Source organism: Lepidochelys kempii, chromosome 10 (genome assembly GCF_965140265.1).
Source record: "Lepidochelys kempii isolate rLepKem1 chromosome 10, rLepKem1.hap2, whole genome shotgun sequence".
Lineage (NCBI taxonomy): Eukaryota > Metazoa > Chordata > Testudines > Cheloniidae > Lepidochelys > Lepidochelys kempii.
Genome location: NC_133265.1, coordinates 5,587,523 through 5,610,610, shown reverse-complemented (window position 1 = coordinate 5,610,610; position 23,088 = coordinate 5,587,523). Strand labels below are relative to the sequence as shown.

The 23,088-nt window shown below is 41.7% G+C and overlaps 1 protein-coding gene across 2 annotated transcripts in view; it reads left to right on the top strand.

Moving 5' to 3' along the window:
- LMF1 (lipase maturation factor 1) overlaps window positions 1-23,088 on the top strand; it is a 349,579-nt gene that overhangs the window by 36,226 nt on the left and 290,265 nt on the right. Inside the window, exon 3 of one of the 2 annotated variants that reach the window (XM_073361771.1) lies at window positions 11,285-11,295. The exons of the other annotated variant lie outside the window; for it this stretch is intronic. Coding sequence (XP_073217872.1) covers window positions 11,285-11,295 — 11 coding nt within the window. The remainder of the gene's footprint in view (window positions 1-11,284; window positions 11,296-23,088) is intronic. 2 annotated transcript variants of the gene reach the window in all.

Here is a 23,088-nt window from a genome sequence, read left to right as displayed (position 1 = left end):
GTTGCTTTTTCTTGGCCTTCTGTTAGATTTAAGTTTGCATTAGGTCTAGTTATTGGCTACTACCAGGCACAAGGTGCTAGAGTCAATACACCTATTATCAGGTCCATAACAAATTCAATTTGTCTATTTAAATACAAATATTTAAAAAAACATATGTGCCTGTGCCTCTCATGTTATTGTATGATACTCCAGGAAATTATAATAATTCTGCTAGGGCCATTGGTTTTAGAGGGATTAGTGTCCGTTTCAGAGGGCTGAAGCGTTAATACTGTATAAAAACATCAATGTTTGTGTGAACCTGCAATTTTTTAATCTAAAAATGTCTTAAATGAAATTCTTCTCTTCCTTTGATTTGTGGTATTTGTTGGTAAAATAGATAGTTTAGGCTTCACTTAAATTAAAATTACCTTTCGGGTCACCAAATGAAATTAATAGGCAGCAGGTTTAAAACAAAGGGAAGTATTTCTTCACACAACGCACAGTCAACCTGTGGAACTCTTTGCCAGAGGAGGTTGTGAAGGCCAAGACTATAACATGGTTCAAAAAAGAGCTAGATAAATTCACGGAGGATAGGTCCATCAATGGCTATTAGCCGGAATGGACAGGGCTGGTGTCCTTAGCCTCTGTTTGCCAGAAGCTGGGAATGGGCGACAGGGGATGGATCACTTGGTGATGACCTGTTCTGTTCATTCCCTCTGGGGCACATGGCATTGTCTGCTGTCAGAAGACAGGATACTGGGCTAAATGGACCTTTGGTCTGACCCAGTAGGGATGTTCTTATATCTTAAAGGTTGTGTTGGTGTAAGAGTAAGCAAAAATCTGTTTAAAAAAATCACTGACTCATCAGTTAGTAAGTATTCTGGATATCTTCTGTTGCATAGCACTTATCTTTATACAGGGTACTATGTCAATATCTATGCTAGGAAACTCTGGCATTTCCAAGGACTGTTTAGATACCTGGAATGCCTGTAAAAATACTTTGTGTCCATACATAAAAGCGCTCCAGACGTTCCAATTACTGGTGTGACTGCATCAGATACTGAGAACTGCAGCTGCATTGGTGCAGTTGGTCCTCCCAGTGTGACACCGTGATGCTCCTGACAGCAACGAGTACTGTATATGTTTACATATAAGCTTCCCCAGTCACCTGTTTGAAAATTTGAGCTTATGGCCATTTTATCATGCTGTCTTAATCCTTAGCACTTCATACCTAAATGTCAAATCTCTTGGCTGCCTAATATTAAGAAGTGCTGTTGTCCCAGAATATTAGAGACAAGGTGGGTGAGGTAATATCTTTTATTGGACCAATGCAAGTTGTCTCTGTAATATTAAGAAAACACAGAGGAAGTTGGTGATGTGTATCAGTTGCTTAGCTTCGTAAAAAGCACAAGAAAATAACTTCCTGTAACTTGATGCACTGATCTCAAAGGCAGTGTTAGTGAAAAACACGATTTTTTTGCACCCCTTTTATTTTAAATTTAATCTGATGAAAAGAATGAATAGATCATTAACAAAAGGGAGTGGTGTTGGTAGGGGGTCACACATCAGGGAAGGAGTGGCTTTTATCATATAGATTTTTGTGGCATTTACAATGTTCTAAAATCTATCCACACATGGAAATACACACTGTCTCTCTCAGAGTGTGTTTACAGTCAAAGAAACTTATCAGAAGATTGCATGGTTAATGCGAAGGTTGTGTGGTCTTTAGTGTCTCTGGCAGAGCCCTGTGGTACTACCAGATGAATATTTTTAATTTTGTATTATGTGCCACATCTAATTTTCAGCTGTTGGTTTGGATATTGATTCCACAGCTGAACGACTTAAGAAAAGAATGAATAATGTTTTTAATGAATGCTTTTAAAAAGTTGTAACTTGCCAAATACCTTCATGCAGACAGTGCAGCCCAGCATATGTTCATCTTGCTTAACTAATCTAACTTTTTGGAGCTGCCTGATGGCTTGTGGTTGGAAAGAAGGTTAATGCTCTGATTGGTACAGATTAAAAGCAATCAGGGGATAGGGAAGTGTCCAAGCCCTCTACAGAATCTTTGTATTCGCTAATTTCTTTAAGGGCCTGATTCTGGAAACTCTTACTACTGAAAGTAAGCTCATTAGCTAACCTGGCACTACTCATAAGAGTAAATATTTGCAGGGTCAAGACATGTTGTTTGATGAGCGCTTCAGAAATATTTGAATAAATGGAAGTTCTCTCTCTGAGAATGAGTAGATTCAGGCCCCATGGGACGTGCCCCTGTAATCAATAGCAGAAGGCATATGGAAACATATAGTACTTTCAGAATAAGGAATTGGAGTCTTATAGAACTTTAATGTGGAAGAAACCAAAAGGGTCATATAGAAACTACCGTAAAACCTACAGAACGTGGTAGAAAATGATAGCCTTTCTGTAGGCTTGTATTTAGCAGGGAATTATATTCTGTCTGTAGGATTGTTAAAAACAAAACCATAAGAAGGTTGTTCTGTGAAATTCTATATGACTTTACATAAATTCTGGAGGTTCAAGGAAGACTTTATTTGAGAATAAAACAAGGAACTGACAGCCAGGCAGGCAGAATACATCTGCCAAGCAGGGTGTCAACAGGTGGTATATGAAACTTTCCGACTACTATTTTCTATATGAAAGCTGAACTCCAATGTTTCTGTCATCTCTGTCTTCCCTGACCATGTGTCTGTGCATGTGCACAGATACGCCCAAAAATACTCTAATAGAACCGACCTTTTGTTCCAGGGCTTCAGCTTATTTAAACCGGCAACCTTTTTGTTTTTTTTCCACCAAATATCCGTTTTCACTTGCTGTGCACAATTTTTTACTTTGAGTTCTCTCTCTCTCAATCAGCACAGTGATTTCCATAAAAGTAGGGCAGCCCGATCCAGCTCCCATTGAAGTCAGTGGCAAGGCTCCTATTGATTTCAGCAGGAGTCAGATCCAACCCAGAGTGGGGAAAAGTTTGCAGTACTTCCTTTCGTTCTCCCTCTTTGCTTCCTGCGCCGGTGTCACGTTTTCTGCTTTTGATTCATAGTCCAATTTAAGGAGCAGCTTCAAGCAGGATTCCACGGGCTGCCATTTCAGTGACTGGTTTTGGCACCGGAACAGTCTAACCAAAGCTGACTTCATTTGAATTTGGCTACTCCTGTAGCTGCCTAAGCCAGGTCCCATAACAACTTTTAGTTTTGGAAATGAGCATAGACAGAAGCCTTGGCTCGGACCAGCTTTCAGTTAGGTAATTCAATTTTTGGTTGACTTTTAACCAAGCCTTGTAGCCTGCTTTGCAAGGGGACAATCAAATGGTACATTGCCCCTTTCAGTGACTATGGGAACTGATAGTTGTTACACCGTGCAGAGAACTTTGTGAAAATGCCCTATCATTTAGCAATTTCATATAATTGATTAAATAGCCAGCACTGCTCCATTAGGTGGCATTTCTGAGTTTGCCAGAAGGCTTTGTGGAGTCCCTCTTCTTTCCAATCCCTTTTAACTCTCCCTTGTCAGTACCTTTTCCGCCACCATGAGAAAGAGAGGAACAAACTTTAATTTTCGAGCTCATTTTCTAAAATACAGGTCTTCATTTAAATGTGGATGTTGTGATTACAGAGCTCAGTATCCCAGCTTTTAGAGCTCTGTGACCACAATAAAATGAATCCAGAAACCAAGACAAGTGGTTTCACTTTATTACCATTCTAGCTTATTTCCTTCCCCCCCACGACCGCTGTGGAATACTAAGGCTTGGCAACAACTGAAACCAGCTCTCAAAGATGTTACTTACCCCATGCTTTTGACTTAATGATGTATCCTAAATTAATGGAGAACCAGAGTGTTTCCGTTGTATCGCGTTGATGGATTGTCGGCTGTTGTGGCTTCCAAATGTGTAACTTGAGGTTACTTTAATTATTATTTTTTTTTCCCCAATAATGTGTAAAGACCCCACTATGGGAGTGGGGCCCCATTGCGCTTGGTATTATACATGCACACGCAGTGAAAACAGAGTCCCTGCCTCAAAGAGCTGACAGTCTAAGTTTGAGAAGAGACAAACGGATTGATACAGTGCGGGGAGCTCAAGCTAATAGTGAGCTTATGATATACAGTATTCATCATACTACAGTTCACTGATCCATTGGAATGGGTACTTCACCTTGCTTGTGGCCAGAACTGTCTGTCTGTTTGTCACTGCTAGTGGGGAACACTCTGTCCCCTGATGTAGCCTGCAGTTTTAGCTGCCTCCCTGGCGGCAGGTAGACCAGCCAGCCTTCCCTGCTGCCACGCTTTTCAGAAGGAAACTCCAGCTTTTATTTCAAAGCTCTGACAGAGGTTTCTGCTCAGTCAAATATCTGTCTAATTCCCAGATGGCTGCATTTGCCTTTTGGGGAGACTGTGCCCTCAGCTCTGCTTCCCCTGTGGAGGCATTTGCAGCCAGCTGCTGCTCCTGCTGTGGTCAGGGTGTGCTAGGCCAGCTTCCAGCAGAGGCAAAAAGAGAGGTCTGACAGAGTGGTTCACTGGGGAGCTTGGCAGTCTCCGTGGGCAGAGTTTAGTGCCCCTCCTCTTCTCCAGCCCAGTTTGCGTGCGGTTTCCTCAGTCCCGCCCACTGGGCAGGAAAGCAGCCGGACGGGATGGAGAAACCGGCTCCACGGGCAAGCAGCTTGGGCTACGGATGGAGGGCCTTGGACACAGCATGGACGCCGTAAGCCCCAGGCCAGCTCCTTCTTTGAGATCCCCAGACGAGGCCCACGTGGGGGAAGGGAGACAAGGGCTCGCCACTGGAAATGTCTCTGGAGCAATCTCTGTACCTGCTATCATTTCACCTCTGAAACAGGATTATGGGGACAAACTGAACCTGTGCAGGAGGATTTGTTGTACGTCTGATCCGTTAAAATAGACCTCCCAATTGCTGCCCTCTCCAATCAGGCCCTTTTTTGACATTGGGAGATTTCTCTCCTGGAACCCTGTCCGGCCATTTTTTTAAATTCAGACCCAACTGCACCCATTCTCAAAATTAAATTCAGGAAATATTCTTCCTTCTGTTAAGCATCAAAGTCGAGTCCTAAGGAGCAGAGAAGTCATGTTTCCTTTTATTGAGAAAGGTGGCCACAGGGCCATCAATACATAAATTCGCCGGATTCTTCATATTGGTGTTCCAGAAGTCTTCTGCGTGGCTTTGTGCCCAGGAGAAGGTGGAGGACATATAATATACCTTGTTTTGGATGACAATATTTCAGATTGCCTCACTTTCTAATTAGATGGTAAGGGGTCTGATGCTAATAGCAGTGAGTGGTAACTACTGAGTGGTACCACGTAGAAGCAGAGTACCTTTACAGAATGGGGACAGGCGATGTTTGCTGCATAATCATTCATTTCCAATAAAATGCTTTGGGAACCTCAAACCCATTCCTGAAACTACACTTCCTTCCTTCAGTGCTTCCATTACTGAAGGTCACCATCACTGGGAAGGTCTTAGGTTAGTCAGGTTTATATATTTAAACCAAATAAATAAATAAATAAATAAAAATTGAAAGTCTGAGCAATTTCCAATTAGCTATCCAAATAATTTGTTTTGTATGGAAAATGTTACATTTCCAAGTTCATTGAATTCTAGCAACAACATATGTATAAATAGTGGAATGTTTTTTTTTATGAATGTTTTCATCTGAAGCAAATTTAATTAAAAACATGTTCACGACCCTTTCATTTTTGCGTTCCGTGCATATTGCAGCACTGAAACTTAATCAGCACAATTTTAGCTCAAATATTTGCTTAAAAGTGAATTTTGATTGTATATTGAATTGTAAAAGTCACAATTTACCATTTTGCATTTAAATATGTAATTCATATTGTGTTGGCTAATGACATAATTCATCCAGTTAGGGAACAGAAATATAATGTGATTTATGTAATTCATACACCATGGACTGAAAATAGTATGTTGAGTTTGTGAAATTCCCAGTTCTGACAATCTGCAGACCCAAAATGATTCACTGTTGCAATTTGCAAAACCAAACCCACACTTTTACTTAACTCTCTCTCTCTGTAATCTGTTTTTATTAAACGTTTCTGCCAAATTCTAAGGGAGGCTATGGGGAGAGAAAGAACTATTTAAAAATTAGTCCTATTTACTGTGTGTTGGTAAGGAGGAGAAGTTTTCAAAAGCAAAAATGGCAGCTAAGCCCCTAACTCCTCTTCAGAGTCAATGGGCATTAGGCACCTTCCTGTCATCTGTGCCTTGAAAATCTCCATAAGAGACCCTGCTGTGTTTATGTACTCATAGTGAGCCGTTCAGTTTGGTTTCCTTGGCATTTGTATCACGAGCTTCTTCAGAGAAATAAATTCACAAGTGTTTGCTTGTCATCACATGACAAGTTATGGAGCCGAGATTGATGTAATCAGCAACAGACACACGTCAGAAAACTTAATGTGGTTGAAAAGAATACAATTTTTTATTAATTCCTGATTGTGTGTTTTTTGGAATGGGCCTCAGGGGGTTCTTTACGTCTGCCAAGGAAAAAAGAATAATTCGTACAAGTTTATATTTAACTGCACCACAACTGTGGTGGAGAGCAGTGAAGTGGAGGTGCCCTTAATGACAGATATCTTTTATAAAGAGCCACTTTTATTAAGAATGTTAAAACTTATTGCGCTTTTGAAAATAATGGCTTCTATGCAACAGTAGCCCTGTGTGAAATTGTTGTTTAAATATGCAATAAAATACTTGGGTTGATTGATTTTATAACTGTTGGAAGTAAGTGTGTGTATGTCTGTGTGTGTGTGTGTGTGAGAGAGAGAGAGAGAGCGTGCAAACATTTGCACAAACATTACGGTAGGATGCTCTCCAGTAAGTAGCACACTAAGTAGTTTTTTTAAACTTTTCTAATTTTTTTGTCTTTAAAAAAATGGCATGTGGTACATTACACATAGTGTTAATTGTGCCTATATGGGATTGTAAAGCGCAGAAGAAAGCATGTTTTTGGGCCTGATCCTGAAAGCAGGACTGAGTATAGACTATGTTCCTGCAAACATTTACCCACATTTCTTGTCCAATTGGGTATGTATACACTGCAGCTGGGCACATGTCTCCCAGTGCCAGGAGACAGACTCGTGTCAGAGCCACTCAAGCTAGTTCCCTCAAAGCATTTTTTCTATCAGAAAATAGTTTCATTGAAATGTTTCATGGGAATATGTCGATTTTTGAGGAAATTTTTGATGGGGAAAAAGTTGAAATGAATGATTGAACTGTTTCAGCTTTTTTGTTTTGGTAAGGTCAAAATGATTCATTTTGACTTTAATACAGTCAAATGTTCATTTTAATGTATTACCAAATAAAAGACAATAATGAATCAAAAGAAGATGTTTTTTACGTTATCGAAACAAAATGTTTTAATGGTTCCAAATTGAAATTAGTTGGGAATTTTCATTCCACAGGAAGCTTACTTAATTTTGGCTTTTGTTCTGATTTGAGTTGAGTACAGATTTCAAAATGTTGCAATTTCCTGCAGAATGGAAACTCTGGTTTCCAATTGGCTGTAATTAGCACCATTCAAATCACGCATCCAGTAGCAGCTGGTGTATTGGATGTACTCCTGTTGTTTGTTTAAAAAAAAAAATCAAAGATGTGGGTAAATAATCCACCTGTGAAAGTGAACATTGGCTTTTCAGCACTACAGCAATATCCTTTAGGCCAGGGGTTGGCAACCTTTCAGAAGTGGTGTGCCGAGTCTTCATTTATTCACTCTAATTTAAGGTTTTGCTTGCCAGTAATACATTTTAACGTTTTTAGAAGGTCTCTTTCTATAAGTCTATAATATATAACTAATGTAAAGTAAATAAGATTTTAAAAATGTTTAAGAAGCTTCATTTAAAATTAAATTAAAATGCAGATCTTATCAGTTTAGTGTGATCCTTGCCCTTGCTGAGTTTTCCAATGTCTGGCACGTATTTAGATACTTTAAGCTGCACACAGGCTTCTGAGTGATCAATTGTTAACTGGCTCCAAGAGGGACAGAGGACAGATTTCATGTGTGAAAATACCTGTTCACACAGGGATGTGGATCCAAATGCTGAAAGCATTGCAAATGGAATTTTCTTCAAACAGTTACATTTCACTGGCAGGGACATCCAGCCGGTCAGAATAGAGGTCCCATGATCTCTCTCGGTAGCTTCAAGTGCACTCTGCAGATCTCCAAACTTTGATGCCCACAATTCTGAGCTTTTTAACTGAATGAGCTGCATTTCGAAATCTTCAGCATCCATCTACTGAAATAGAGACAAATCCAAGTTGCTTTCGCTGAACTTTTCAGGTTTAATTAGAAAAGAAAGCCTTGGGCCAAATTGCTGGAAATCTTGAAATCTGTCAGAAAATTCTGATTCCCGTTCTTGCAGGTACATTCTAATCTCAACGTCAAACGCAGCGCGCTGGTCCACGTGGCGTCATAGTGATGGAAGCAGCAAATCAAGACTTAAAAATATCCCAGTACAGTGGCTCTGGAACAATTTTTAAGGTGGGGGTGCTGAGCTGTGCCCCTTCTTGCCCCTGTCTGCACCCCTCATTGCCCCAGGCTGGGGCCAGTGGGCCACACCTGGGGGCGGGAGCAGAGCCCCGGGCCGGAGACCGGAACCCCAGGTCGACAGCAGAGCCCCCCGGGGCCGGCAGCGGGCTGAGCGGGGCTGGCGGCCGGTACGCCAGGCCAGCAGTGGAGCCCCCGGGACCGGTGGCCAGGACTCAGGCCATGTGAATGCCACTGAAAATCAACTCGTGTGCCGCCTTTGGCACGCATGCCATAGGTTGCCTACCCCTGCTTTCGGCTCTAACAATGGTTGCATAGTAAAGTTTTTAATACTGTCAATGGAGCTTGGCTGCATCTTTGTGTGAAAAGTGCTTAGGATGTTTTGGAAACAATATCAAAGAGTAACCACACAGTACAACCTCACTAATCTGCACTTCTGACTAGGCCGCTGCTCGCTGTGGATTGCGGAATTTTGCAAGTTAGGCACAAAGTGAGGAGAGGCCCTTAAAAAAAGCTAATGCAGCCTTGCAGGTGTATTTTATCAATTGTACTTTGGTTTTCTATTTTACCATGCTTTGTAAAGTGCTAGTAAATATAACCTAGCACATTCTGTAATAATAATAATACAGAAATGTCAGTAATATATAATATTTCCTTTTCCAGATAAACTTATCAAGTAAGGTAAATGTGTGACAGTGACTTGCGTGAAGCAATGGTCTCAAGTTGCAGTGAGGGAGGTCTAGGTTGGATATTTGGAAACACTATTTCACTAGGAGGGTGGGGATGCACTGGAATGGGTTACCTAGGGAGGTGGTGGAATCTCCATCCTTAGAGGTTTTTAAGGCCCGGCTTGACAAAGCCCTGGCTGGGATGATTTAGTTGGGGTTGGCCCTGCTTTGAGCAGGGGATTGGACTAGCTGACTAGGTCTCTTCCAACTGAGGTCTCTTCCAACCCTGATATTCTATGATGTCGCATGGGAAGTAGATGGCAGAGTTCAGTGCCCTATCCACTGGCCCACGCTGCCTCCCTTTGGGCATACTATATAAGACCTCCCTGTAGCATGTTTTCTGAAAGGCAGGAAGACCAGTAGTTTTTTGTGTGCGTTCGTAAGGTTCTACTGTAGAAGGTAGAGCCTGCTTCTTGAGGTTGAAAGCCATTGCACTAGACCTATATGGCCTTTTCCTCTTAAAAAACAGACTTCACTCCTTCAGCACCTAAAACTCCCACTTGACATCAACAGGAGTTTGGGGTGTTCAGTGGTATTGGACCCTTATTTTGTGGTGTTATCAAATGGCAGGGACTTGGGTTATAACTAGTGAGATGAGAACATGCAAATTCCCTAGGCAGCTTGGAAAGTTGGCATAAAAATGTGTATTGGTAGCTGATTCTGAAGAATGAGCACCTTCAACTCCTGGTTACGTCGGTAGGATTTGCAGGAGAATTCATTTATTCTTATGTATTTTTAGAGGCAATCTGGTCTAGTGACTAGGACACTGGACAAGGAGTCAGGAGACCTTGGTTGTATTCCTGGCGTGACTGTGACCTTGGGTGAGTCCCTTGATCTGTCCGTGCTTCTGTCTCTCTCATCTATTGGGTGTGTAAACTCTTTGGGCAGGGACCGTCTCTAACTATGGGTTTGTACACCTTGCACAATGGGATCTGATAGGCGCTACAATAAGACAAGTATCTTCTTTCATCCCGGAGCATCTTTGAAGACACGGGGAGCAGTACAGTATCACCATTCATTCCTGTCCGTGGCTCGTTCCTCCGTTAAACCCAGACAGAATAATAATAAATATCATCTTGGTTCATTCTGGAGAACTGACAACCTTGATAAGTTAGATTTGACAGGATGTAAATGTTCCCCCACTCTTGAGCAAGACGCTATATTTTTCCAGTGAATAAAAATATTTATCTGACCAGCACTTTAAATGTGTGTCTGTCTTGTCTGTTGGGTTAACTAATAAATTTTTCTTGCTATTTTACATACGGTGAAATTGAGGCATGGAGTGAAGGTCATAGAGGGAATTGGCCCGGGAGGTTGGGACTAGAATTCGGACGTCCCTCGCTTTCTGTGCTGTGGTTATTCCACCAGTTCATGTACCTTCTCTTTTAAAATACACAATCACGAGCCCTAAGTGGCCTGGAACTGCCTCTCCTCCTGCACTCTTGTGTCACGGTCAGTATGGACGCTCAAGCTTCGTTCCCCTTGTTATAAAACAGAGCTGGCAGTGCGTCCTCTGGGAGGGCTCTGAGACTCTAGAACTTGTCCTCCTCCCCCTGCCCGATCTGAAATAGACCAAATTTGGGGACTTTCCAGGCATGCTGCAAAAGGACACCTGTTTGAGAGGGTCTCCGGAGAAGGCTGAGGGTGTATTTCCTAGATGATGGAGGGGAGGTGGTTGGCTAGCCAAATTTTAATAGACCTGATTTCAGAGCTGCTGAGGTTTAATTTAATTGTATATATTTGTATGATCATTTTAGGGTGCGTAGAGCCTTGGACAGGCATCTTAGTTATTTTAAATCTAAATAAATAATAAAATAGCTGATTGGGCTAGCATTCAATATTTATACCTTGCATATCTCTAGCCACTGTGAGTAGAAATTCACCGTTCGTGCATTTGTTACATTATGTATTTAATGTTTACATTAGTACAGACACGTTGCCATAGACATTTTGAAATCCGAATCCATGTGAAATAAAAGTAACTTGAGACAAAGGTCAATAAGAATGATTAGCCCAGATTTTAATTTTTTTTTCCATTTTATTTTGCAGGTATTCCTTTGGTAAGTGAATGTAAATCAGAAAAAAATATCTGCAGTAATTCTTTATGAGTGCATTTTGTGGGTAGGTAGCTTTTAAATTATTCTCTTTCTCTTTCTCTGTCTCTCACACACAAAGGAATATTATAGTTATAATAATTTCTGCACTGTTCAGTCCCCTATCAGACTTAAAGAAATCTTCCGTATATTCTATACATACCTTAAGCAAGGGGAAACTGCTCTAATGTCTATGTTGAAATTGACTTAATGAGAGATCCTGTATTAGGTAAAGAAAGCATGTGGGTTGGTCTAACTGCAATTTCTCCTGGACATGTCACATGACCACAGTTGGTGTGAGCTCATTTTTTGACTGCGACAATGCCAAAGATTAAACCAGGTTTGAGACCGAGAGTAAGAGCGTGGGCTGGAGTAATGAATGTGGGGTTGGGAATCTGGAGACCCAGCTTTGCCAGTGGCTTGTATGAATTAGGGAAGCAATTTCACCTCTGTCTCAGTTTTCCTGCTGGGGTGAAATGCAGATAATACTTCACGGGGGGTCAGGGGAATGAATGTCCATACAGCACTTAGAACAGACACGTTTCTGTATAAGTACTAAGTATCCTGAACTGCCCTGTCACTGTACTGTACCGGTTCTGTAGATAAATAGAGGAGTCTTGTTCCAGGGCTGGCACTGATCAATAAAATCCTCTTTAATACAGAAACCATACAGCTAGAATTTATGAAATCTATATAATTTAGTGTAAAGGCCATTCTTCTTATATATGTATTATCGACTACCCCTCAAAATTGACAGGAAGAGAACTTTTGTTTACCTTTGAATGGATTGAGTCCTCCTTTACTTGTTAATTATTTGATTTGATTTGAAGAGGGAATGCAGAGTGGAACTAGATAGAACTAGAAACAGCCTACAGGGTATATGCAGGGATCATCAGGCATGATGCTTTGTGTTATGAAGAGCTGGAGAACTGGGAAGAAATATTATTTTCCACCTCTATTATCTACTTGCTGGAGAGGTTTACATGCTTGCTTTTAGGTAAGCTTTCCAGGTCTGGGTTGGATTTTTATGACCAAATCTAGTTTTATTATTTAGGATTTTTTAAACACCTGATTACTTCCATAAAGTTATTAAGGACAGCCAGCATAGTTTTAGCTTGTATTGTCCATCTTAAATAATATTTTTCCCAGTTTCCTTATTGGTCGTAGAGGAAACTCAGCTCTTCCAAAAAAGTTGACTGTGTCTGCATTATCTCCTGAAAGGACAAACACCCTGCTCTGATTAATCAGGTCCTTTGTACGCAGTGGGATCTCTCTTTTCATTTTTGAATAAAATGCTATTTCTGAATAAGATGAATGAGATGTAAATCTTAAACTACTTTTGTGAGAGTACAGGAAAACCACAATATTTTTGTTATAATATAGCTGAAACAACAACATTGTGATCCATTTCTTTTGCTGTAGAAATACATTAAATATTGCTGAGCTTTGAAAGCTGTTCCACACTTTGGTAGCATCTACTTCAAAGAATTATCTGAAAAATTTCCGGAGTGATCTTTGGAAATGCTGACGGTTGCTGTTCCCCTGCAGGAAGTGTGCTTTTTTTGAGACATCTTAGGATGGATTTTGGTAGCCTCCTTGAAAACTGCAGGCTGTCCCTATGAATTTTAAAGAACTCCAGAGTCTGGCAATAGTTGGAAATAACAACAAGCTGTTAGGCCAAATGGGATCAACTGGTATTGCCACAGGTTTTGCTCTTTGCTCTCTTTACGGCTGTCAGGTAACAGTTATTAAAAACACTCCTCACTTCAGGCAATGAACTGTGAAACAGACATGCTGCAGCTTTCACAGGGCACAGGCTTGCATTTTGCTATTTCTCTTTAAAAGGTGAAAGGAGTACGTTGCAATGCACATCCCATCGCTGCTGCAGCCTGGGAAATTAGACCTGTTTTGACATTAGTGGGGTTGTAGTAATCCTTCTGCCTTTTTTTATTATTCTTATTCAGAAATGATGACTTCAATTTTAAAATGTCATGTTTTATCGAGTTGGTGGTGGTGAAAGGGGTCAGACTGATCGTGACAAAGAAGGAAGTCCTTTGTTTATCCACCAGGCAGGTACAGCACTGACCGTGCAAGGTTCTCCAGCACCATCTGGCTAATGTGCCTCAACTGTAACCTGATGGAACCGCTTTCTGGATAGTTTTAATCCTCTGTTGATTCTCAGCTGAGACTAATAAGAAGGCTCTTGGGAACGGATGGAGTCACTATCCTGTTCTCAGTGGCGCGCACACGCTCAGTTAGCGTCCAGATGCTCAAGTCCTTGAGGGCTGGGCTTTTGTGGCAGCTCTGCAAGTGAAATCCCACTTTGAGCTTCCTCCTGGAGCTTCGCTGTCCTTGGGGTTCCCCTTCATGACATCTCTGGTTCCAGTGCCTCAGAGAGCCACTTGTGCCTCTGTAATATCCTAGGGGGACCTGCATCTGCCACAGTCAGCGGAACAGACTCACCAGCTTTATGCAGGGTTTCGTTACCCCCTACCAGCTCAAGGGAAGATTCTCACCAGCCAGTTACAGGTCTAAATGGTGGTGGCAGGAGTGGTGTTTTCATAAGGGCACTTCTCCTGATGGTTTGGAATGAGCCAGAAACCACCAAGTTAATTTCATAGACCACTGACCAGCTCTGGGGCAGGTATAATTTTCTGTCATTGTGGATCCATTCTGAATAAAAACAGTTTATCTGAAGGGGTCCCTGTTCAAGCGGAAGGGTTTTTGGGCAAACTGGAGAAAGTCCAGAGGAGAGCAGCAAAAAGGATGAAAAGTCTAGAAAACATGACCTATGAGGAAAGATTGAAAAAATTGGGTTTGTTTAGTCTGGAGAAAAGAAGACTGAGTGGAGACATAACATTCTTCAAGTACGTAAAAAATTGCCCTAATGTGAAGGGTGGTAAATTGTTCTCCTTAACGATTGAGGACAGAACAAGAAGGAATAGTCGTAAATTGCAACAAGGGAGATTTAGGTTAGACATTAGGAATAACTTGCTCTCACTGTCAGGGTAGTTAAGCACTGGAACAAATTACTTAGAGAGGTAGTGGAATCTCCATTATTGGCGGTTTTTAGGAACAGCTTAGGCAAACACCTGTCAGGGATGGTGTTGATAACACTTGGTCCTGCCTCAGTGCGGGGGACTGGACTAGATGACCTATCAAGGTCCCTTCCAGTCCTACATTTCTTTGATTCTAATGGCTTCAAATCCCATTACGAGTCTCCTAAAATAATCCCATACATTTTTTTTCCCATTTGGAGCCTGATTTCAGTGGGTTAACACAGTGATTCCCTCCCCCCCCCCGCCATGGTGTTTTCACCTTATCTCTGCTCTATAATGAACTATAGAAAGAGATGCTGCACTGAAACATAGGCTCTGTGTAGGCTTTCTTTCATTTGTCTTGCCATTCTGGCATATTAATTAGTACCCCAGAAATTCAAACAATAATTTGATAGCCTTTGATGGCATAACGTCACGTATTGCTGAGGAAAAGCTGGTAGAATGAGATGTCAGTGGAGTGGGGAAAGACCAGCACTGTTGCAGAAAGGTTGGACGAATCCTATGGATTTGTATTGGGCATCTGTGGCTCTCCTTATAGAGTACAGATCCAGATGTGTTGCAGGAAGATGCCATTGTAATAAGACACCTTTTGGAGTAGTGTTTTTGCTTTTCTACAAGGAACACTTGGAGCTGTCGAAGGCAAAAAAGCATCTATTTGTCTTCCAGAGAACTGTGCGCAGTTATCAACATGACCCTTAAATCGAGGGAGCGGGGAAACAATTTATCTAATTTGATTCTTGATGCAGAAAGGGTTCATATTTAAAGCCAAAATAAATGGTTCCTTGGGGAGAGTTCAGAGTCTACTTTCCACGGTCCCTGCAAGTGACTTCTATAGGTGAAGTTGAATGTGTATTATTAGAGTACGAATTTCCAGTCTTGCAGAGAACATCTGTAGATTCTGGTGGGGAAAGAAGACAATTAGAACTTCATTGTATTTACTCTTTAGTTTATATTTCTTCTCACTTTACTTGTAAACACAGAATTTCAAATTAATAACTCTATACCTGTGCCTCCTCCAAATGTTATGTTGTTTCTCATTAGACTTCTTATTTCATAGTTTCAGATGAAGTGTTTGATTAAAGGAGGAGGAGGAATAAAAAGTTTAGAGCCATAATTCTCCATTACTTGTAAAATCCTCACTTGTACTTAACTTCAATGCAAATTGTTCTGAGAGGAGGATTTTCTTTTAAAAGGTCTTTAGGGATCTTGAATTTTAGATTTGCATTGACATAAAATGAAACGTTAAAGTGCATGGTTAGAGTTTTGGATTTTACTGTACTGGATTGAGGCACATTTCCTTTGGGAGTGTTTCTGTAGAAGGGGTAGGAGCATTCTGTGCCAAAGAGACCTATCCGCATAAAAGAGCGGAGTTTTCTTATTTGTCCTCCAATATCAGATAGTATTGTTGTGGGCAGGGAAGAAAAATGTGATTAAGTTTCAGGGGTTAAGGAGAAGCCAGATCAGCATTATTCCAAAGCCTAAACTGAAATGCAGTACAGATGTAAGCCATTTTCATTAAAAGTGGAGGTGGGCCTGGGCTGGGATATTTGCATCTGGATCCCAGCTTGCCCAAAGCTAGGCGATTGTTCTGGTTTGGGTGCAACTCTGATTAAAAGAATATATTTTGGATGCTGTGTTCAAACCAAAAGTGGCAGAGTGAGATGGTGCACCAAAGCGTTCAGTCTACGGGGTAAGAGAACATAAGAATTATAGTAGCGTACAGTAGCACTTATTACATCAGTAGCCTACGGTGACCCAGAGCTAATCTGAGGCATGCTGTGGTAATGCATTATGGTGGGGAGGAGATAGAAGTAGTAGAATGAACAGGACAAGATAATTTTTTAAAATTATTTCTGTGGAATTTGCTTTGTTTTTACAGATATGCAGAGTCTAGTTTCATTCCGTTAAGAATTTTAGCAAACCTCTGGGAATACCCATTTGGACACCCATATGGTGATAGAATTCCAGTTTTGGGGGTGGGGGGGGTGTTGGATGCTGATAATTCCTTTTCCTGGCTAACATTGTGATCTGGGGTTCCTATTTCTCGTGTAAGAGTGGGAAACTTTTCCCTCTGCCTTATTAAATCTATTTTTCAAACTGTCACTTAACCAGGTCTAGTGACAGAGTCGGATGTTTATGTGGCCCTGGACACTTGAACTCTGGTGTTTTCAATCACAACAGCACCTCTTGCCAGCCGTTGTGAATTAAATACTCCTCATGACCTCTTACCCTCGCCGCTCTTAAATTCATGCTTTAAAAACAGCTTAATGAGGGGTTTACTGGCCCAATTGGAAGTTTTTATTAAAACCTATTAGTGCACTAGAGTAGCCTGCCTGAAGGAAACGATTAGCCCAAAGCAACTAAATTCAAGCTGGCCCCTAGCCACACCAGGTTTTCTCTAAACTGTTTCCAGACCCACGTTAACCCTCACACTGCAGCTTGCATGGTATTCATATCCTCTGGTTTAATTTATGGCTTGTCTGATTCACCCCCCAACCTACCTCCTTCCCCCCATGTTCACGAAAGCATTTTGTTTTAATTTAATTATGCTCTCAATAAGGGGCAACTTCCCTTTATCCAGGTCTGACTTATCTGGGAGCCTCAAATGTGTTGAACTAGCTCCCAGAATTCTCCACTGATCCCAGCCAGAGATGAGCTTTTGTGCAAGTTGGTCATTTGGAGGCCAGATGGATGAGGGCAGTAATGTTCAAGCTGTGGGTTCTGAGCTGCATTTGTTTCTGCATAGGGCCCTCTCCTCAGAGATTTCAACAAGGAGCATGGTGCTGATGTAGCAATGGCTTTGACAAGATGGGGGCAATTTTACAACAGGGCTCTGTGTGTGTGTGTTTGCGTACGGTCTGGTGAAAAGGCCTGCCACTGACTTGCTGTTTGATCTATCACAAGGCTCTTAGTCTCTGTGCCTCATCTGCAAAATTGTCAAGTGCTTAAATGCCCCAAAGATGAAAGATGCTATAGAAGTCCCCACTATCAATGTTACAGAGTCAGGTAGCTAAAGAAAGCAGGAGAGAACTTCTGTCTTGCTTTAGGGTTTAAGAAAGTTGCTCTGTTAGGCCCTGAGCCTGGAAGAGGCTGATCTCCCTCCACTGTCTGTCCCACATTGAGGGTAATTAACTGTCACTTTTGTGAGTATTCTGTTTCCCCATCTCTCCCACTCCACCCCAGCCTGTGTGTCTCATCCACCTGTTACATTTTGTCTTTTAGGCTCTTTGAGGGAGGACTGTCCTTTCTTATGTGTTTGTGCAGCCCCTTGCCTGGCTGAGGCCTCTAGGTATGACTGCAATATAAATGTTTAATCATAAATTTGTCACCTTGACGTATTCTGAATCTGTTTTAATTTTTTGGCGTCTCTTTACAACTCCATATGCTGATGAAGTAACTCTTCAGTCGCTAATGAGAACATTCCAGTGCCCTGTGGATCGTTGCCATGTATGTCGGATGTTCTCGTGCACCTTTTTAACCTTCGTTGTTGGCCAGTAAATGGAGAAGAAAACTTGAAGATGCACGAGTACTCTGGTTTATAAGGCCGTGTACCTGTATTAAACTGGAGAGACTCCAGCTCCCTCGCTGAAAGCCAGCATGTAGAAAACACCAGCAATCATTTTGAAAACTAGGTGGTTGACAATCTGTCATTAGATTGTCACTTAAATGGGTAGGATTTATGGCCTGGAATGTTGTATTCAGCATTGACTGTGTAGTCCTCCATAGAGTTAAACTAACAAAAGCAAAAAAAGCCACTGTCCCTTTTGACACCAGAAATTTCCTATGAGATGTAGCGTAGGCTTCTTTGTTCTTGCTAACAAATGGGTGTGCCAGACTTGCTGGGTATCTCTTCAGAAGAATACTCTGGAAAAATCTGCCATTAAAGTTATTACTGTAAAGTAGTGTCTTTGATTGCAGCAATTATGCAAATGAATATAAGGGATAAAATACATCTTATCAAGGGCTGATACAAATGGTGATGCTGGAATGAGTGCATAACTTTTTGAAACAGATCTGTTTCTTGCAAGTAATTTTCTTCAGCAGTTTGCCAAGTCAACTGGATGTCAATCTATGTAACCAGTATTGGCCTGAAGATGCTATTTTATTGTCTCTTGATATAGGAACGTGGAGCCAGTCAGCTGATCTACCAGAATTTTTTTTTTTTTTACTAAGCTATGAATTTCTCTAAGACTTTGTGCCTTACTATGTCCGGGCTTTATAGAATAACCAAATGATTTTCACACACAGACTTCTATAGATTACATCACAACGCTGTAGTTACTGGGTGTGGAGCTCTGCTTCTTCCACTGTTTAGGTAGCTGTTCCTTACCTGGGTTTCATTTTGAGTGTATGAATGATCCTTCAGTCCTCAGACCCAGTTCCTTACGTCTCCCTGGAAATCTCTTTGAGCTGAGCAGATGGTTAACTGGAAATTAGGTAGCATTTGTGTTATGGTAGCACCCACAATGTGCTGAGGGTTGCCTACACCTGTAGAAAAACATATTTCCTGTCCCAAGGAGCTTATGGTCTGAGGAAGTTTGGATATCATAAGACGTCTCCTTCCTGTTACAAGCACTAAGAAAAGTCAGTCTTATAATAGTGCAGGAAAGGATTCTAGACTAGAGTCCTTAACTGTGGTGATAATAAAGGTTATGTGGTAGCATGGTAATCTTCAAAATGCTGTACAATTATCAAGTTGATTGAGCCTTGCAACTCCCCGGTGAAGTATTTTTACTCCCATGTTAGAGTGATTAAAGTGAGGCAGAGAAGTTAAATGACTTTCCCAAATTTCATACAAATTATCACCAGTGTTTAGAATGAAGGAGTCTGTTGTGCTCTGTTAAACGACTACCTCCTACTCCAAAGATGGCTGGATTCTGGTTGTGCTTGATCAGATCTTCCTCTATATCTCACCTGCTTCAGGGGGGGCTCTGAGCTTGAGTTAATCCACCATTTTGAGACCCTGTAATATAAAGGTGCCATAGAAATGCAAAATATATCTTGGTGATATCTTCGCTATGGTAACTGCTTTGTATGGTTGAAAAGTACATGCAAAAAACCCCAAACCAAACTAACTACCCCTCCCCTTTGCGAGTTCTGCAGTGGCAGCACCAAAGAAAAGACTTCCCAAGAGGCCTTGAAGCTTCTGGAATTTAGCTTGGCATGCATATCTGGTGAAGGAGCAATGGACTATTTTGATCACCAGTTCGTTCAGTGATGGATCACAATAATGCACCAGGGATGTGTGTGTAGCAAACCGTAACCTTTCCCAACAGCAGGAAAAGGAAGAGATCATTGTTAGATCAGTATTGGAATTACAGGCATGTGCCACTTTAATATTCTCAAACAGTTCCAGCTAGAAAGCCCTATTCTGCGGCATCAAGTATGATAGTTGGCCATTGCAGTCATGGTGTCTGTTTTGTGAGTAGATGCACAAGTAGCATGTTTACCCTGTTCAAAGCATCAAACTTGTATCTCCCTGTACAGTACATTTTCTCCTAAAATTGTTTTCTCCCCTTTCTCAGGAGTTTGATGCCTTCCTTTCTCTTTAAGGAGGATTTATTCATTGCAATGACATTCACTTCTGCTTAGATCTGTATCCTTTTAATGGGGCTAGAGGACATTGGCATCTTTCTAATTGGTATGGATTCTTTTCTGAATCTGTCTATCCCTTTTAGCCAGAGTTTGACTATGCAGACCAAACTCAGTTAACCTAAGTTGAAATAAACATAAGAGACTTCAGCTCTTATCACACATACATTAACAGTTCGGTGCTGGCAGTTGGTTCTCTTGTGTGCATTGTAAAGTGAGCACTTGCATTTCTTATTTGGTAATCCATTACTCAGGATTGTGAGCTTAACTGGGGTCCATATTTTTAATCTTCTGATCATTCTGTGGCTTAGTGCAGCTGCACAGTTCTGGCTTCCTGTTAAAGGAGCAAAGGATTGAGATGTGATGCCACCACAGTCCCTTTTCAATTTAAAAATGTTAATAATGTAATAATACTGATACTTTAACGTGGAGATATGCCTGGACCAAAGCTCTTGATCTGAATGCACACAAACTTTGAGGAAGTTCCATTTACATGCAAACATCCCAGTTGGACGCATTTCAACTTATCTGTGTAGAGAACCTTTTATGCCAAATTTCAGAGTAGCAGCCATGTTAGTCTGTATCCACAAAAAGAAAAGGAGGACTTGTGGCACCTTAGAGACTAACAAATTTATTTGAACTTAAGCTTTCGTGAGCTACAGCTCACTTCATCGGATGCATTCAGTGGAAAATACAGTGGGGGGATTTATATACACAGAGAACATGAAACAATGCGTGTTACCATACACACTGTAATGACAGTGGGGGGGGGGGGTGAGGTATTTCCAGCAGTTGACAAGAACGTTCCTACATAGCCAGGCATTGGCACCCTGACAGCAGGATTGTCTGGCTATGTAGACTCCCTCCTCAGGCCCTATGCTACCAGCACTCTCAGCTACCTTCGAGACACCACAGACTTCCTGAGGAAACTACAATCCACTGGTGATCTTCCAGAAAACACCATCCTGGCCACTATGGATGTAGAAGCCCTCGACACCAACATTCCATACAAAGATGGACTACAAGCCATCAGGAACAGTATCCCCGATAATGTCACGGCAAACCTGGTGGCTGAACTTTGTGACTTTGTCCTCACCCACAACTATTTCATATTTGGGGACAAATTATACCTTCAAGTCAGCGGCACTGCTATGGGTACCCACATGGCCCCACAGTATGCCAACATTTTTATGGCTGACTTAGAACAACGCTTCCTCAGCTCTCGTCCCCTAACAAAGAAAATAACAGAACGCCACTAGCCATCACCTTCAGCCCCCAACTAAAACCGCTCCAACGCATCATCAAGGATCTACAACCTATCCTGAACGACGACCCATCACTCTCACAGATCTTGGGAGACAGGCCAGTCCTCCTGTTCTTTCTATGCCAAAGGATCCCCAAGCTTTTTGAAAAATCAAACTGTAGGCAAGGATCACTCTTGCTTATCTGTGAAATACAGCCACCTTTGGGGTGAGGTTTGACAGCTATTTAACAGTCACCTGGAGAACACAGAGTTGTTATAGGACAGGGAATGATGAACAGCATAGTCACTTGTGAGGGAATTAGGGAGGTAGTCTGTAATTACCTGAATGGAGTGAGGCTAGGGCAATGTGATTAAATCCCCTGCTCTTTCAAAAAGTGATGTGGGAAGTTTTTCTGATGTCAAGCGGTCAGGACCTCTGTTTGGTGTGTCTTTCAGAAAGCGTCACCTCCAACAGCGCAGCGCCTCCCTAATGCCGTATTTGACTGGTTCGCTGCTGAATTATCAGCACAATTTTCTATGGCATGTAGGCGTTTCTTAGAGGTATGCCATGCGAACGGCGCAGTTCTGACCCTAGGCTGTATGCCTGCGGACCTATCGATCCATGTCCCTTCAAACTGCTCTCCCTTTGTCAGCTGCCTGTATGTAGTGACTCTGTAAAGTCACAGATCTCTACTTTTCAGCATACCCAGGAAACAGCTCCACTGATTATCAAAGGGGAACTGAATTAAAGCTGTAGGGAAGCAATAAATACCTCTGGTTTTCCAGAGTAAATGGGTGCTGTCTAACAAAGTGGCCATGCATACATGTAGAACAGCCATGCCTCCATAATCTCCCACAGTTGTTCCTCTTAAATAGGGATGATTGGCATGCATGTGTTATGGGATTTTTAAAATTTGGAAATATGATGCTTTGATGCAGCGGGAATATTCAAAGTGTGAATTTTAAGAAGTGTTTTGAAGCTTTGTGGATCTGCCTCCAAAGCTGGGGTTGCAATGTATTTTGGGGGAGAATCTTCCATCTGTTTGGACATACAATACACAGGTGAATGCTCCAAAGATTCTCGACCATGCAGATGTAAACCAGCCTGCTCTGTGCCGCTGGGACCCCCTGCATGTTTTGTTTTGTAGCATTTGCTGATGCATACCTGCCAAAGAATAGGCATACCCTAGCTTGCAAACGTAAAAACCAGGCATATTCCACGTACCCAGATACCCTCTAACAAAAGAATCTATTCTACTAAAGGCATAAGAGTGACAATCCAAAAAGCAAACATCAGACTATTATGCACCTGAGGAGTGGAAGATGATAGATGTTTTTCTAAGTTGAGTGAGAAAGCTGAACTGGAGAGGATCCAGGGAAAACAATGGAGTAGATCAGTGACCATGCCAGCTTCGGTAGACTGACGCTTCTCAGCACAGGGACTGTTTAAATTCATTGTGATATTGCCAGGCTTTTGATGGAAGATGAGAGATGGGTGGGGCTGTCTTCCGGCCACACTTGGATGGAAAGTTCAGCTCTGTCGTGGCAGAGTGACTTTTTTATTTTTAAAGTTAAATTAACCTTGACACGCAGAATAACCTTCGAAGACTAAAAAATCTGAAAGACATCCAAGGGACTACCGGCATTTTTATTCTTCCATTAATTTCACTGTCAGTTCCAATGGGCCTTGGATTTAACCCCGCCTGGTTAACCATTCACATACCCTTCTTTTGACCTGATAGAACCCCACATAAAAGCTTTATTGCCATCATTTCTGGAGGATGATGGAGCCCAAGCGTCACTCCTGTTGGTATTCTAAATATAAACATTCAAAAGACCAGCTGTCCTGGGGTGGGTTAGAATTTG